This window comes from Dermacentor andersoni, chromosome 6, assembly GCF_023375885.2.
Source record: "Dermacentor andersoni chromosome 6, qqDerAnde1_hic_scaffold, whole genome shotgun sequence".
NCBI classification, from domain to species: Eukaryota; Metazoa; Arthropoda; class Arachnida; order Ixodida; family Ixodidae; genus Dermacentor; species Dermacentor andersoni.
Genome location: NC_092819.1, coordinates 138425601 through 138437654, shown reverse-complemented (window position 1 = coordinate 138437654; position 12054 = coordinate 138425601). Strand labels below are relative to the sequence as shown.

General features: G+C 55.1%; 1 protein-coding gene across 1 annotated transcript in view; it reads left to right on the top strand.

Moving 5' to 3' along the window:
- Positions 1-645: 645 nt before the first annotated feature.
- Positions 646-12054, top strand: part of LOC126523366 (amine sulfotransferase-like) — a 51265-nt gene continuing 39856 nt past the window's right edge. Inside the window, exon 1 of the mRNA XM_055066717.1 lies at positions 646-840. Coding sequence (XP_054922692.1) covers positions 646-840 — 195 coding nt within the window. The remainder of the gene's footprint in view (positions 841-12054) is intronic.

The window sequence follows — 12054 nt, the reverse complement described above, 5'->3', positions numbered from 1 at the left end:
CCAAGGTCGAACTCAGTCGGTGTTAACAAGCGACAGCAGTTTAGTTGCGCTTCAAAGGCTCTGAAGGAGCAAGTTCCTCTTAGCATGTATTTTGTGTAGCTTTTCTTTCTTTGCATTGAAGAGCAGTACATGTCCAATTGCACATACGCCGTGACCCTAGTCGCCGTGAATGAGGTCCGTATTGGGAACCATGGGTACCAAGAAAGTGCGTGAAGTATCCTCAGAATGCTAATCGTATTATTGCGTAAATCGGTAGCGTTCTGCACATAAAATGTGCACACTAGACCATAAGTGCAGTGAAGCAGCTAACCAAACGTTCTTGTTTTGAATTCTTAAATTGCAGATGACTTCGTCAGCTTTTATCACTTCTAAGTTCGATGACTTTCTGGAGGCCTTCTTGATGGGCTCTCTTCCTTGCGGCTGCTACTTCGAGCACCTGGAGGCCGCTTACTTGATCAAGGGCAAACCAAACGTTCTCTATCTCCCGCTCGAAGAATTGCAGAGAAACATACGAGACCAGGCACTTCGCTTAGCTAACTTTACCGGCAGACACTACGGACACCTGCTAAAAGAATGTGGCATAGAACGGGATGCGTATTGGACGCTATCGTGCGAAGGAGTAGCGCTGAAAGCATGAGAAAAGTCATGGCGTTCAACCTCGGCGAGCATCACGACCCGGAGCTTGACAAGCAGTTGAAGAGCCTGGATGCCTCGTCGAGAGTGCCCAGCGGAAGAGACACCAGGTGCCATAATTTGGTCGAGAACGCCAAGGGGGGAGAGTGGAAGGAGCGCTTCTTGTCCGAGCAGCTACCACGCATGGAGGACAGCATCACGGAAGAGGCGAGTTGTTCTAGCGTTATTATGGACCTTTGGAGCGACATACGGGCGGACGCATTGAGTTTTTGTTGAGTATGAGCCTCCGAAGTGCGTGATCGTTCACTAGTGTTCACGACTATTTTCCGCCCGGTAATAAAATATTTACAAGTTGCACAGCGGTCTGCTACATGCCATTTTTTGTGTAGCGGTGCGTTTCTGTGAACCCTAATTCATAGCGAGAAGTGGACAGGGAGTGAGAGTCCAATACACGAGAGAGAAAAAAGAAGTGACCGCGTTTTTCCCTGCTCCACAGCAAATGACTTCTGCGATCATAAGCGGGGCTGTGCTATGTCAGTAAAGGCAAGCAATAAAAAAACTTTTTGATCATCATTGAGCAACGGTATGTGTTGATAAGTGTTCTCTACTGGGCAATCAGAGGTCTGACCTGAACCAACAGTTGTCAGACGCTCCTCCACGAACAGAATTTATTAAAGAGATGTTTTTGAAAGTGGGTATCACCGAAATGACTTGTCCGTTCTCCCGTAGTACGCGTGCAGTGCAGTTTCTCCAGGCTTGGTTAACGCGCATTCTTATTCCTCCACAGTACCAGTTCTATGGCTCACTTTATATGCTTCACTTAAACGTATCTCTTTTACCATTTTCCACTGGAATGTTTTACCGACGCCGCCCATGCAGGTATACTGCTGATTTATGGCGCGTAAGTTGGCGACAAGCCCAGAGCTATGGTAGCGAGCACTAAAGATAAACAGACTGAGCGCCTCTTCATTCTACACTTCCCTTCGTCCCTGGGAAATAACAGCTCTGGTATAATGATTATCCTGGTATGTCTGTAATAGTACAAGGCTAAACGTGCTGAGTGCGGTATAATGGGAAGATAGATAGATAGATAGATAGATCGACAGGCAGGCAGGCAGGCAGGCAGGCAGGCAGGCAGGCAGGCAGGCAGGCAGGCAGGCAGGCAGGCAGGCAGGCAGGCAGGCAGGCAGGCAGGCAGGCAGGCAGGCAGGCAGGCAGGCAGGCAGGCAGGCAGGCAGGCAGGCAGGCAGGCAGGCAGGCAGGCAGGCAGGCAGGCAGGCAGGCAGGCAGGCAGGCAGGCAGGCAGGCAGGCAGGCAGGCAGGCAGGCAGGCAGGCAGGCAGGCAGGCAGGCAGGCAGGCAGGCAGGCAGGCAGGCAGGCAGGCAGGCAGGCAGGCAGGCAGGCAGGCAGGCAGGCAGGCAGGCAGGCAGGCAGGCAGGCAGGCAGGCAGGCAGGCAGGCAGGCAGGCAGGCAGGCAGGCAGGCAGGCAGGCAGGCAGGCAGGCAGGCAGGCAGGCAGGCAGGCAGGCAGGCAGGCAGGCAGGCAGGCAGGCAGGCAGGCAGGCAGGCAGGCAGGCAGGCAGGCAGGCAGGCAGGCAGGCAGGCAGGCAGGCAGGCAGGCAGGCAGGCAGGCAGGCAGGCAGGCAGGCAGGCAGGCAGGCAGGCAGGCAGGCAGGCAGGCAGGCAGGCAGGCAGGCAGGCAGGCAGGCAGGCAGGCAGGCAGGCAGGCAGGCAGGCAGGCAGGCAGGCAGGCAGGCAGGCAGGCAGGCAGGCAGGCAGGCAGGCAGGCAGGCAGGCAGGCAGGCAGGCAGGCAGGCAGGCAGGCAGGCAGGCAGGCAGGCAGGCAGGCAGGCAGGCAGGCAGGCAGGCAGGCAGGCAGGCAGGCAGGCAGGCAGGCAGGCAGGCAGGCAGGCAGGCAGGCAGGCAGGCAGGCAGGCAGGCAGGCAGGCAGGCAGGCAGGCAGGCAGGCAGGCAGGCAGGCAGGCAGGCAGGCAGGCAGGCAGGCAGGCAGGCAGGCAGGCAGGCAGGCAGGCAGGCAGGCAGGCAGGCAGGCAGGCAGGCAGGCAGGCAGGCAGGCAGGCAGGCAGGCAGGCAGGCAGGCAGGCAGGCAGGCAGGCAGGCAGGCAGGCAGGCAGGCAGGCAGGCAGGCAGGCAGGCAGGCAGGCAGGCAGGCAGGCAGGCAGGCAGGCAGGCAGGCAGGCAGGCAGGCAGGCAGGCAGGCAGGCAGGCAGGCAGGCAGGCAGGCAGGCAGGCAGGCAGGCAGGCAGGCAGGCAGGCAGGCAGGCAGGCAGGCAGGCAGGCAGGCAGGCAGGCAGGCAGGCAGGCAGGCAGGCAGGCAGGCAGGCAGGCAGGCAGGCAGGCAGGCAGGCAGGCAGGCAGGCAGGCAGGCAGGCAGGCAGGCAGGCAGGCAGGCAGGCAGGCAGGCAGGCAGGCAGGCAGGCAGGCAGGCAGGCAGGCAGGCAGGCAGGCAGGCAGGCAGGCAGGCAGGCAGGCAGGCAGGCAGGCAGGCAGGCAGGCAGGCAGGCAGGCAGGCAGGCAGGCAGGCAGGCAGGCAGGCAGGCAGGCAGGCAGGCAGGCAGGCAGGCAGGCAGGCAGGCAGGCAGGCAGGCAGGCAGGCAGGCAGGCAGGCAGGCAGGCAGGCAGGCAGGCAGGCAGGCAGGCAGGCAGGCAGGCAGGCAGGCAGGCAGGCAGGCAGGCAGGCAGGCAGGCAGGCAGGCAGGCAGGCAGGCAGGCAGGCAGGCAGGCAGGCAGGCAGGCAGGCAGGCAGGCAGGCAGGCAGGCAGGCAGGCAGGCAGGCAGGCAGGCAGGCAGGCAGGCAGGCAGGCAGGCAGGCAGGCAGGCAGGCAGGCAGGCAGGCAGGCAGGCAGGCAGGCAGGCAGGCAGGCAGGCAGGCAGGCAGGCAGGCAGGCAGGCAGGCAGGCAGGCAGGCAGGCAGGCAGGCAGGCAGGCAGGCAGGCAGGCAGGCAGGCAGGCAGGCAGGCAGGCAGGCAGGCAGGCAGGCAGGCAGGCAGGCAGGCAGGCAGGCAGGCAGGCAGGCAGGCAGGCAGGCAGGCAGGCAGGCAGGCAGGCAGGCAGGCAGGCAGGCAGGCAGGCAGGCAGGCAGGCAGGCAGGCAGGCAGGCAGGCAGGCAGGCAGGCAGGCAGGCAGGCAGGCAGGCAGGCAGGCAGGCAGGCAGGCAGGCAGGCAGGCAGGCAGGCAGGCAGGCAGGCAGGCAGGCAGGCAGGCAGGCAGGCAGGCAGGCAGGCAGGCAGGCAGGCAGGCAGGCAGGCAGGCAGGCAGGCAGGCAGGCAGGCAGGCAGGCAGGCAGGCAGGCAGGCAGGCAGGCAGGCAGGCAGGCAGGCAGGCAGGCAGGCAGGCAGGCAGGCAGGCAGGCAGGCAGGCAGGCAGGCAGGCAGGCAGGCAGGCAGGCAGGCAGGCAGGCAGGCAGGCAGGCAGGCAGGCAGGCAGGCAGGCAGGCAGGCAGGCAGGCAGGCAGGCAGGCAGGCAGGCAGGCAGGCAGGCAGGCAGGCAGGCAGGCAGGCAGGCAGGCAGGCAGGCAGGCAGGCAGGCAGGCAGGCAGGCAGGCAGGCAGGCAGGCAGGCAGGCAGGCAGGCAGGCAGGCAGGCAGGCAGGCAGGCAGGCAGGCAGGCAGGCAGGCAGGCAGGCAGGCAGGCAGGCAGGCAGGCAGGCAGGCAGGCAGGCAGGCAGGCAGGCAGGCAGGCAGGCAGGCAGGCAGGCAGGCAGGCAGGCAGGCAGGCAGGCAGGCAGGCAGGCAGGCAGGCAGGCAGGCAGGCAGGCAGGCAGGCAGGCAGGCAGGCAGGCAGGCAGGCAGGCAGGCAGGCAGGCAGGCAGGCAGGCAGGCAGGCAGGCAGGCAGGCAGGCAGGCAGGCAGGCAGGCAGGCAGGCAGGCAGGCAGGCAGGCAGGCAGGCAGGCAGGCAGGCAGGCAGGCAGGCAGGCAGGCAGGCAGGCAGGCAGGCAGGCAGGCAGGCAGGCAGGCAGGCAGGCAGGCAGGCAGGCAGGCAGGCAGGCAGGCAGGCAGGCAGGCAGGCAGGCAGGCAGGCAGGCAGGCAGGCAGGCAGGCAGGCAGGCAGGCAGGCAGGCAGGCAGGCAGGCAGGCAGGCAGGCAGGCAGGCAGGCAGGCAGGCAGGCAGGCAGGCAGGCAGGCAGGCAGGCAGGCAGGCAGGCAGGCAGGCAGGCAGGCAGGCAGGCAGGCAGGCAGGCAGGCAGGCAGGCAGGCAGGCAGGCAGGCAGGCAGGCAGGCAGGCAGGCAGGCAGGCAGGCAGGCAGGCAGGCAGGCAGGCAGGCAGGCAGGCAGGCAGGCAGGCAGGCAGGCAGGCAGGCAGGCAGGCAGGCAGGCAGGCAGGCAGGCAGGCAGGCAGGCAGGCAGGCAGGCAGGCAGGCAGGCAGGCAGGCAGGCAGGCAGGCAGGCAGGCAGGCAGGCAGGCAGGCAGGCAGGCAGGCAGGCAGGCAGGCAGGCAGGCAGGCAGGCAGGCAGGCAGGCAGGCAGGCAGGCAGGCAGGCAGGCAGGCAGGCAGGCAGGCAGGCAGGCAGGCAGGCAGGCAGGCAGGCAGGCAGGCAGGCAGGCAGGCAGGCAGGCAGGCAGGCAGGCAGGCAGGCAGGCAGGCAGGCAGGCAGGCAGGCAGGCAGGCAGGCAGGCAGGCAGGCAGGCAGGCAGGCAGGCAGGCAGGCAGGCAGGCAGGCAGGCAGGCAGGCAGGCAGGCAGGCAGGCAGGCAGGCAGGCAGGCAGGCAGGCAGGCAGGCAGGCAGGCAGGCAGGCAGGCAGGCAGGCAGGCAGGCAGGCAGGCAGGCAGGCAGGCAGGCAGGCAGGCAGGCAGGCAGGCAGGCAGGCAGGCAGGCAGGCAGGCAGGCAGGCAGGCAGGCAGGCAGGCAGGCAGGCAGGCAGGCAGGCAGGCAGGCAGGCAGGCAGGCAGGCAGGCAGGCAGGCAGGCAGGCAGGCAGGCAGGCAGGCAGGCAGGCAGGCAGGCAGGCAGGCAGGCAGGCAGGCAGGCAGGCAGGCAGGCAGGCAGGCAGGCAGGCAGGCAGGCAGGCAGGCAGGCAGGCAGGCAGGCAGGCAGGCAGGCAGGCAGGCAGGCAGGCAGGCAGGCAGGCAGGCAGGCAGGCAGGCAGGCAGGCAGGCAGGCAGGCAGGCAGGCAGGCAGGCAGGCAGGCAGGCAGGCAGGCAGGCAGGCAGGCAGGCAGGCAGGCAGGCAGGCAGGCAGGCAGGCAGGCAGGCAGGCAGGCAGGCAGGCAGGCAGGCAGGCAGGCAGGCAGGCAGGCAGGCAGGCAGGCAGGCAGGCAGGCAGGCAGGCAGGCAGGCAGGCAGGCAGGCAGGCAGGCAGGCAGGCAGGCAGGCAGGCAGGCAGGCAGGCAGGCAGGCAGGCAGGCAGGCAGGCAGGCAGGCAGGCAGGCAGGCAGGCAGGCAGGCAGGCAGGCAGGCAGGCAGGCAGGCAGGCAGGCAGGCAGGCAGGCAGGCAGGCAGGCAGGCAGGCAGGCAGGCAGGCAGGCAGGCAGGCAGGCAGGCAGGCAGGCAGGCAGGCAGGCAGGCAGGCAGGCAGGCAGGCAGGCAGGCAGGCAGGCAGGCAGGCAGGCAGGCAGGCAGGCAGGCAGGCAGGCAGGCAGGCAGGCAGGCAGGCAGGCAGGCAGGCAGGCAGGCAGGCAGGCAGGCAGGCGCGGGACGCCTGAAGTCAGCAAACGCTAATCGCACCAAAATTAAGGTAACTAAACCCAAGTGCGGGAGCTATGTTTTTAATGTCTGCATTTTCTTTCAGAAGGTAGAAACTGAAGCCCATATGGCCGGCCTCCTGTCTGGGGGGAACACCAGTGCCGTTTTATTCAGAACCGCGAAGCTCATCATTTCTTTCTCTCCATTTTCTACGTCAAGCTGCCGGCAAATTTTTTTGTTCGTGCTATCACACGCTTTTCTACCATTTGTTACAACTATCAAGTAAATACAATAAGTCGTACATCAAAAAGTAATGTATATCCCATGCACTGTGGGAATGCATGTAAGAGAATCTTCTGTGCTGTCTAGTTTGATTGACGATAATTAGCGGCGATCAACGTTTAGCCAATACGAGAGCGGTGAGTTTATGTTAAACGTTGATTTGCGTTTACCACTGCTACTTGTCTGCGTAGTATACAGAACACACCGGGAAAGTGTTTGTTTGAAGTGTTGTGCGCCGTACTTCATACCATTTCAGATGGTTGAGGATATTCAGTCCTTCACATGGAACCTCGCATTGTGAAAATCTATTACACGTGAATTGAATTATGGGCCTGTACGTGCCAAAACCACAATCGTACTACGATGCACGCTGTAGTGGCGGACTCCGGATTAATTTTGACGCCATGGTGTTCTTTAACTTGTCCCTAAATCTACGTGCACGACCGTTTTTTTTTTTCATGGCCGTCGAAGTGAGGCAGCCGCGATCGGATGACACCCGCGACCTCGAGCAATGACATGTGGAAAAGCCACCGCGGCGGACAGAGAAGTTTTGATTTCACGTGTGACCACTTCCGTAGCGCCGGCTATAGCCTACGGTGTGTTCTAAAGCGGCTCTCTTTACACACGCCCTGTGTAATTATTATCCGCTTGACAAATTGGTATGGTGTTCATCTTAAAAATACAGTAACGTACCGTACCTTGAACTTAAATTTGTCCTGTTTGTCGGAAACTCCAGTCCTGTGTATAGTAGTAGCGTTTTCTTTCCTTCTCAAGGAAATGCTGCTTCTATAGAAACTCCAGCATCGAAAAATCGGCATCGATAGATGTCCCCAAACATTTGCTTCATGCGAGCCGCGCAAGCCCGGAATCGAATGCATGGCCACGTTTGCCGCCGCGCACACGGGCCTCAGACTGTCACCACTAGCAAGGACAGTGCACTAAGATATCACTATCGGACTCGGTCATCAAATCCATGCTGTGACAAATAACGGAAGCCCTGCAGCTGCTACTGTACGGTTTAATACACCAGTGGCTCCAACAGCAGGAAAAATTATGAACGCTATGGACAGTCTCCTAGCTAAACTGCAGTGACTTCTACCTCAGCCCGCAAAGATGACGGTGCTGTGCTATGAAGTGTACACATTCGCATTGCACAGAAACAGTATGCTGTGCAGCCCTCATCATGTACACCGTACTACCACCCTTCTTCCTCTTCACATCCTATCTCTCTTATTCCCCAAACACCTTCCCCAGCGTGGTATAGCAGGCTAGAGGCACTTCACTCAAGCCGACCTCTCCCCCTTTCTGCCATTAAATATTATCTGTATATATCTCTCTCTGCTTTTCTCAAGTCATCACCTCCCATACTTCCCCCCCCCTTTTATGGGAACTGCGTATGAAAACTGGCAAGGCTTTTATTCACTTGTTTCGCGACTGCTTCGGTTCTGCCTATGTTCTGCCTCCTTTCCCCCTGCTCTCTGCCACTCTACTTAGCTTCCCTCTGCACTTGCACGTTATTAGAATGGTAAGCGCTGTCATTTCTGGAATGTTAATACGGGGAGTCCTGAATACACACAGCTGTGAAGAGACTAATATGACGACCAGCAGGGAGCTGCAGAAGTCCTTGCGCATATGTATTGCGGTACAAAGGTCAGAACGGGTTTATCGCGTCGTCTTCCCTCTCAGCCTGGCTTCTGTCATGAACACATGTTCCAAAGCACCATTCGACGCGTTGTGGCCGACGGCAGTCACAAGACCAGAAGTAGCGAGTAAGTCAAAGGTAAAAGTGAAGGAAGCTTTGCTTTAAAAGGCATCTGAAGGTATGTGACAGACTTCTTGTGACGTACAAAAGGCTCATGCTTTGACTCATACTGTGCGCAGCTCTCGTCTGTTCCTACTTAAATCAGTGACGTGACAACTCACCAGCACTATATATATGCCCGCGACATTCACTCATGCAGAAGCCATCGTCAGGACTGCTCTAGCCCCACACACAAGAAGCTTTAAGAGACTTACCCTTTCACAGGCAAGTCACAATCAATATATTTCTGTTTTTTCTGTTACCTATTTTAACGATTACTGAAGCTACCGCTCCAGAATATGTGTGGTCGCTTGCACATTTTGCAAGTCAAGAAGCTATACGGTAGCCAGACTAGTGGCCATATTACCCTGTGGTTTCGAAATCGCACACAAAGAATATGTTCCTCTGCAAGTATATTTTGTTTGCACGCACAGTAAACTTGATAAACAGAAAAAAATTATGGGGTTTTACGTGACAAAACCACATTCTGGTTATGGGGCACGCCGTAGTGGGGGACTGCGGAAATTCAGACAAGCTGATGTACTTTAACATGACCCTGAATACACGGGTGTATTCGCCCCCGTGGAAACGCGGCCACCGTGAGCGCGATTCGATCGCGCGACCTCGTGATTTGCTGCCCAACACCACAGCCACTAAGCAACCATGGCGGGTCTCGGTAAATAGCTGTAGCGCATTGATGCTTTGGCCTACAGTTTCTCGTTCGCTCCCCTACAAAACTAATGGTCCTCCTCTACAAACTGATCTTCCTCCTCAGCTTTACATTGCGCTGTACAGTACTCCTTTTTTTTATAATGACGACACTTTCTAAAGACATTGGAGATCCACGCCTATAAAAAAAAAGTAATATCTTTCGGTTGGTTAACTAGATTTCACGGCCCAACATCTTTGAACATAAACGCACCAGCAACTCATTACTTTTTGCTAACCTGCCTGACATACGCGATAAATAAAGCAAATATTTTATAATGCAGATCTTACGCTATTCAAGGGTTTCTGAATTCAGTCTTCCTAAACATTCAAAGAGATAATGATGAGCTGGAATATCTCTCTTTTTACGATTTGCCATAGTCCATGCAATATATTCCTCCGCGCATTTCTGAAATCTTTTTTTGATCACGCATAGTTATAATTATCTTTTGGAGTAAGAAATATTAAACCTGGAGTTGGTTCTATGAAACAATATAGAACTCGCTCTCATATAGCATAGCTACCCAACTATATTACTTATACGTACCAGTAAGCGAAACTAATATACTATTTTCATTATCTCCTAGTAACGCAAAACGTATAACCCACTAGTAGCTTTTTTCACAGAAGCCAAAAAAGAACTGAAAAGATTTTGTGTATTAACGCTGTTATAGGCACAAATATAATTTCCAGTTTCACAATTCGGTCGGTTTAACTGGCACCTAAATTTAGGCGTTTGTGTGGGTGTGGGATTAGATGCTTTGTTATCTCTCTTTCACTTAATCGTGATAATTAAGGGTAGGTGAATATTGAAGATTTCGAATGCAAATCAAATTTTAAAGAATCAGTATTGTATTCGTATGGGAAAATGAACTATCCGGTACATTTGAATATCAAAACTAAACGAATATTTTGCAAGAACCAACTGTTGAAGTCGAGTTACTGTGGTCGATCTTTAAGCAATGTATTCCAACTTCCCAGAAGTTCAACAGCAACAAAAGGATTTTGAAACAATGCAGAAACAAAATTAGTAACACGAGCTTGTTTGCAGTTTTGCGGCAAAAGCCTGCACGGCGATGTGTGATTTTTCCCTGTAGTCCGCAATTTAGAGTTTCTTGCAGTTTAATGACGTAGCATTTTTTTTTTAATTTTTACGCTAGAACTAGCGATGCTATCCTTGCAGTGGGTGCTTGAACATGCCTATACTCCAGATGTCCTTCAGTAGCTGTTACTTTTTCATTTTCTGGAACTTGGAAGATCTTTTCAAAACCCATTTATTTAGCGCTTTAGGACAAGCTAGGCATAGAGTAACCCTTTATCCTGTCTTTTTTTATGCGAAAGTCTGCCTCACAAAGGAAACATCTCACGCATCCAATTTAAATGTACATGTATTCATTCTTGGAAAGATTGCTTGGAACTAGGCAGTAAAGATGTGGAGGGGCTACTTATGCGCTTATTTTATTTACAATTAGTGATGTTGTGTTTAAAATTTTCCTGGTTCCCGTGATAGCTAGCTAGATTTTCTTAGCTTGTCAGTACAAGCCTGCGACCTAAAGCCACCCAAATAAACATTCCTGCTGTTAATATATGCGTTGGAGTTTGATTCGAAACCCAATACAATATTTCATACTTACCCTTCGAACTCGATTCGTATTCGTAAATGCTCATTTTGGCCGACTCTCCTCATATAAAATTAAGTTATATTAGTAATCCAGGCTTCTAGCTTATCTAATATCTAGAAGTATCATTAGGCTTTGTCTCATTGCATAATCATGCTCGTCATGCTCGTCACAGTAGGCAGGCTTAGGGATTGTGAATTCTATGGCCGTTGATATTCAAGAGGATGTTTCTTAAAGACTAGCGCTATAGCCTAAATTAGGGCCAACTTGCTGAACGGTATAGCACGGAAGACACAACCCTTCAATATATTTCAATTCCGATACTTCTATGTCAATACGTGTATACACCACGTATATTTGAGCCACAAACTGTTTCCTGTCTTCCCGCCTTCTAGAACTCCTGGCTACGTATAAAGGGTCTTTTCTTTAACAATAGAAAATCATAGTTGCTATTCGTTCGTTTTTCGCTTTTTCACCCATCATAGTTTGCTCCTCCGTCATCTCTCTTTTTTTAATTTCTTTGTCGAATTTCTTCTCTGCATAATTTATGCGGTTCACAACACCTGGACATGTTTTACTTGTTACCTACTCATATTCTGCGCAATATCGCGACACAATGTGCATGACCAACCAAGCATCTTTTTTGTTCTTGTGTTGTCTTATTGCCCTCTTCAGATAAAGTTCTACTTCATTTTACTTTTTGTTTTTTTTTGATGTCGCTTGACTCAACCGAACCTATTCTGTTTATTCAAGAAAGGTTTTTTGAGCAGACGATGGCGTCCACTGTGTGAAGTTGGTCTCGCCCAGTCAAATGTTTTTTTTTCTGTTCTACATTGGCATTCAAGGACATTAAATACACTAGAACGTTTCCACTTATGAATTGTTCCTTTAGTTTTCGGACATTGACTTTCCATTTTTTCTCATTGTCTTACACGAAGGCTTTTTGTTATTTTTAAGCAGTAGTTGTATCGAAAATTCCATTATTATTATTATGCCTCTTCCTTAAATATTCTTCAGTATTCTTACTGACTCTCCCTAATGAACAAGTTACAGCCCGAAAGCAACAAGAGCTGGCGAAGGCTTCGCTCCTTCTAATGCTACATAACGTCTAGGTAGGCCTCTTTATGGCTGGCTTTTTGAAATCGGGCCCAAGCACACTTTCCTTCAGTTCTCGTTTCAATAATACAGTGAAATATTATTATTATTAATTGCCAGGTCCAGTGGAACGCGCGGGTGGTGATTGAAAAGCGGCATATTGTCGATGTACTTGCGGCATAGCACAACAACGCGTCGCGTTGTTGTCCTTTAGGAACTCTTATGTCTTCAGTTATATTTTTTTAATCTTGTGGCCTGTTTTAATGTCCCGCCTG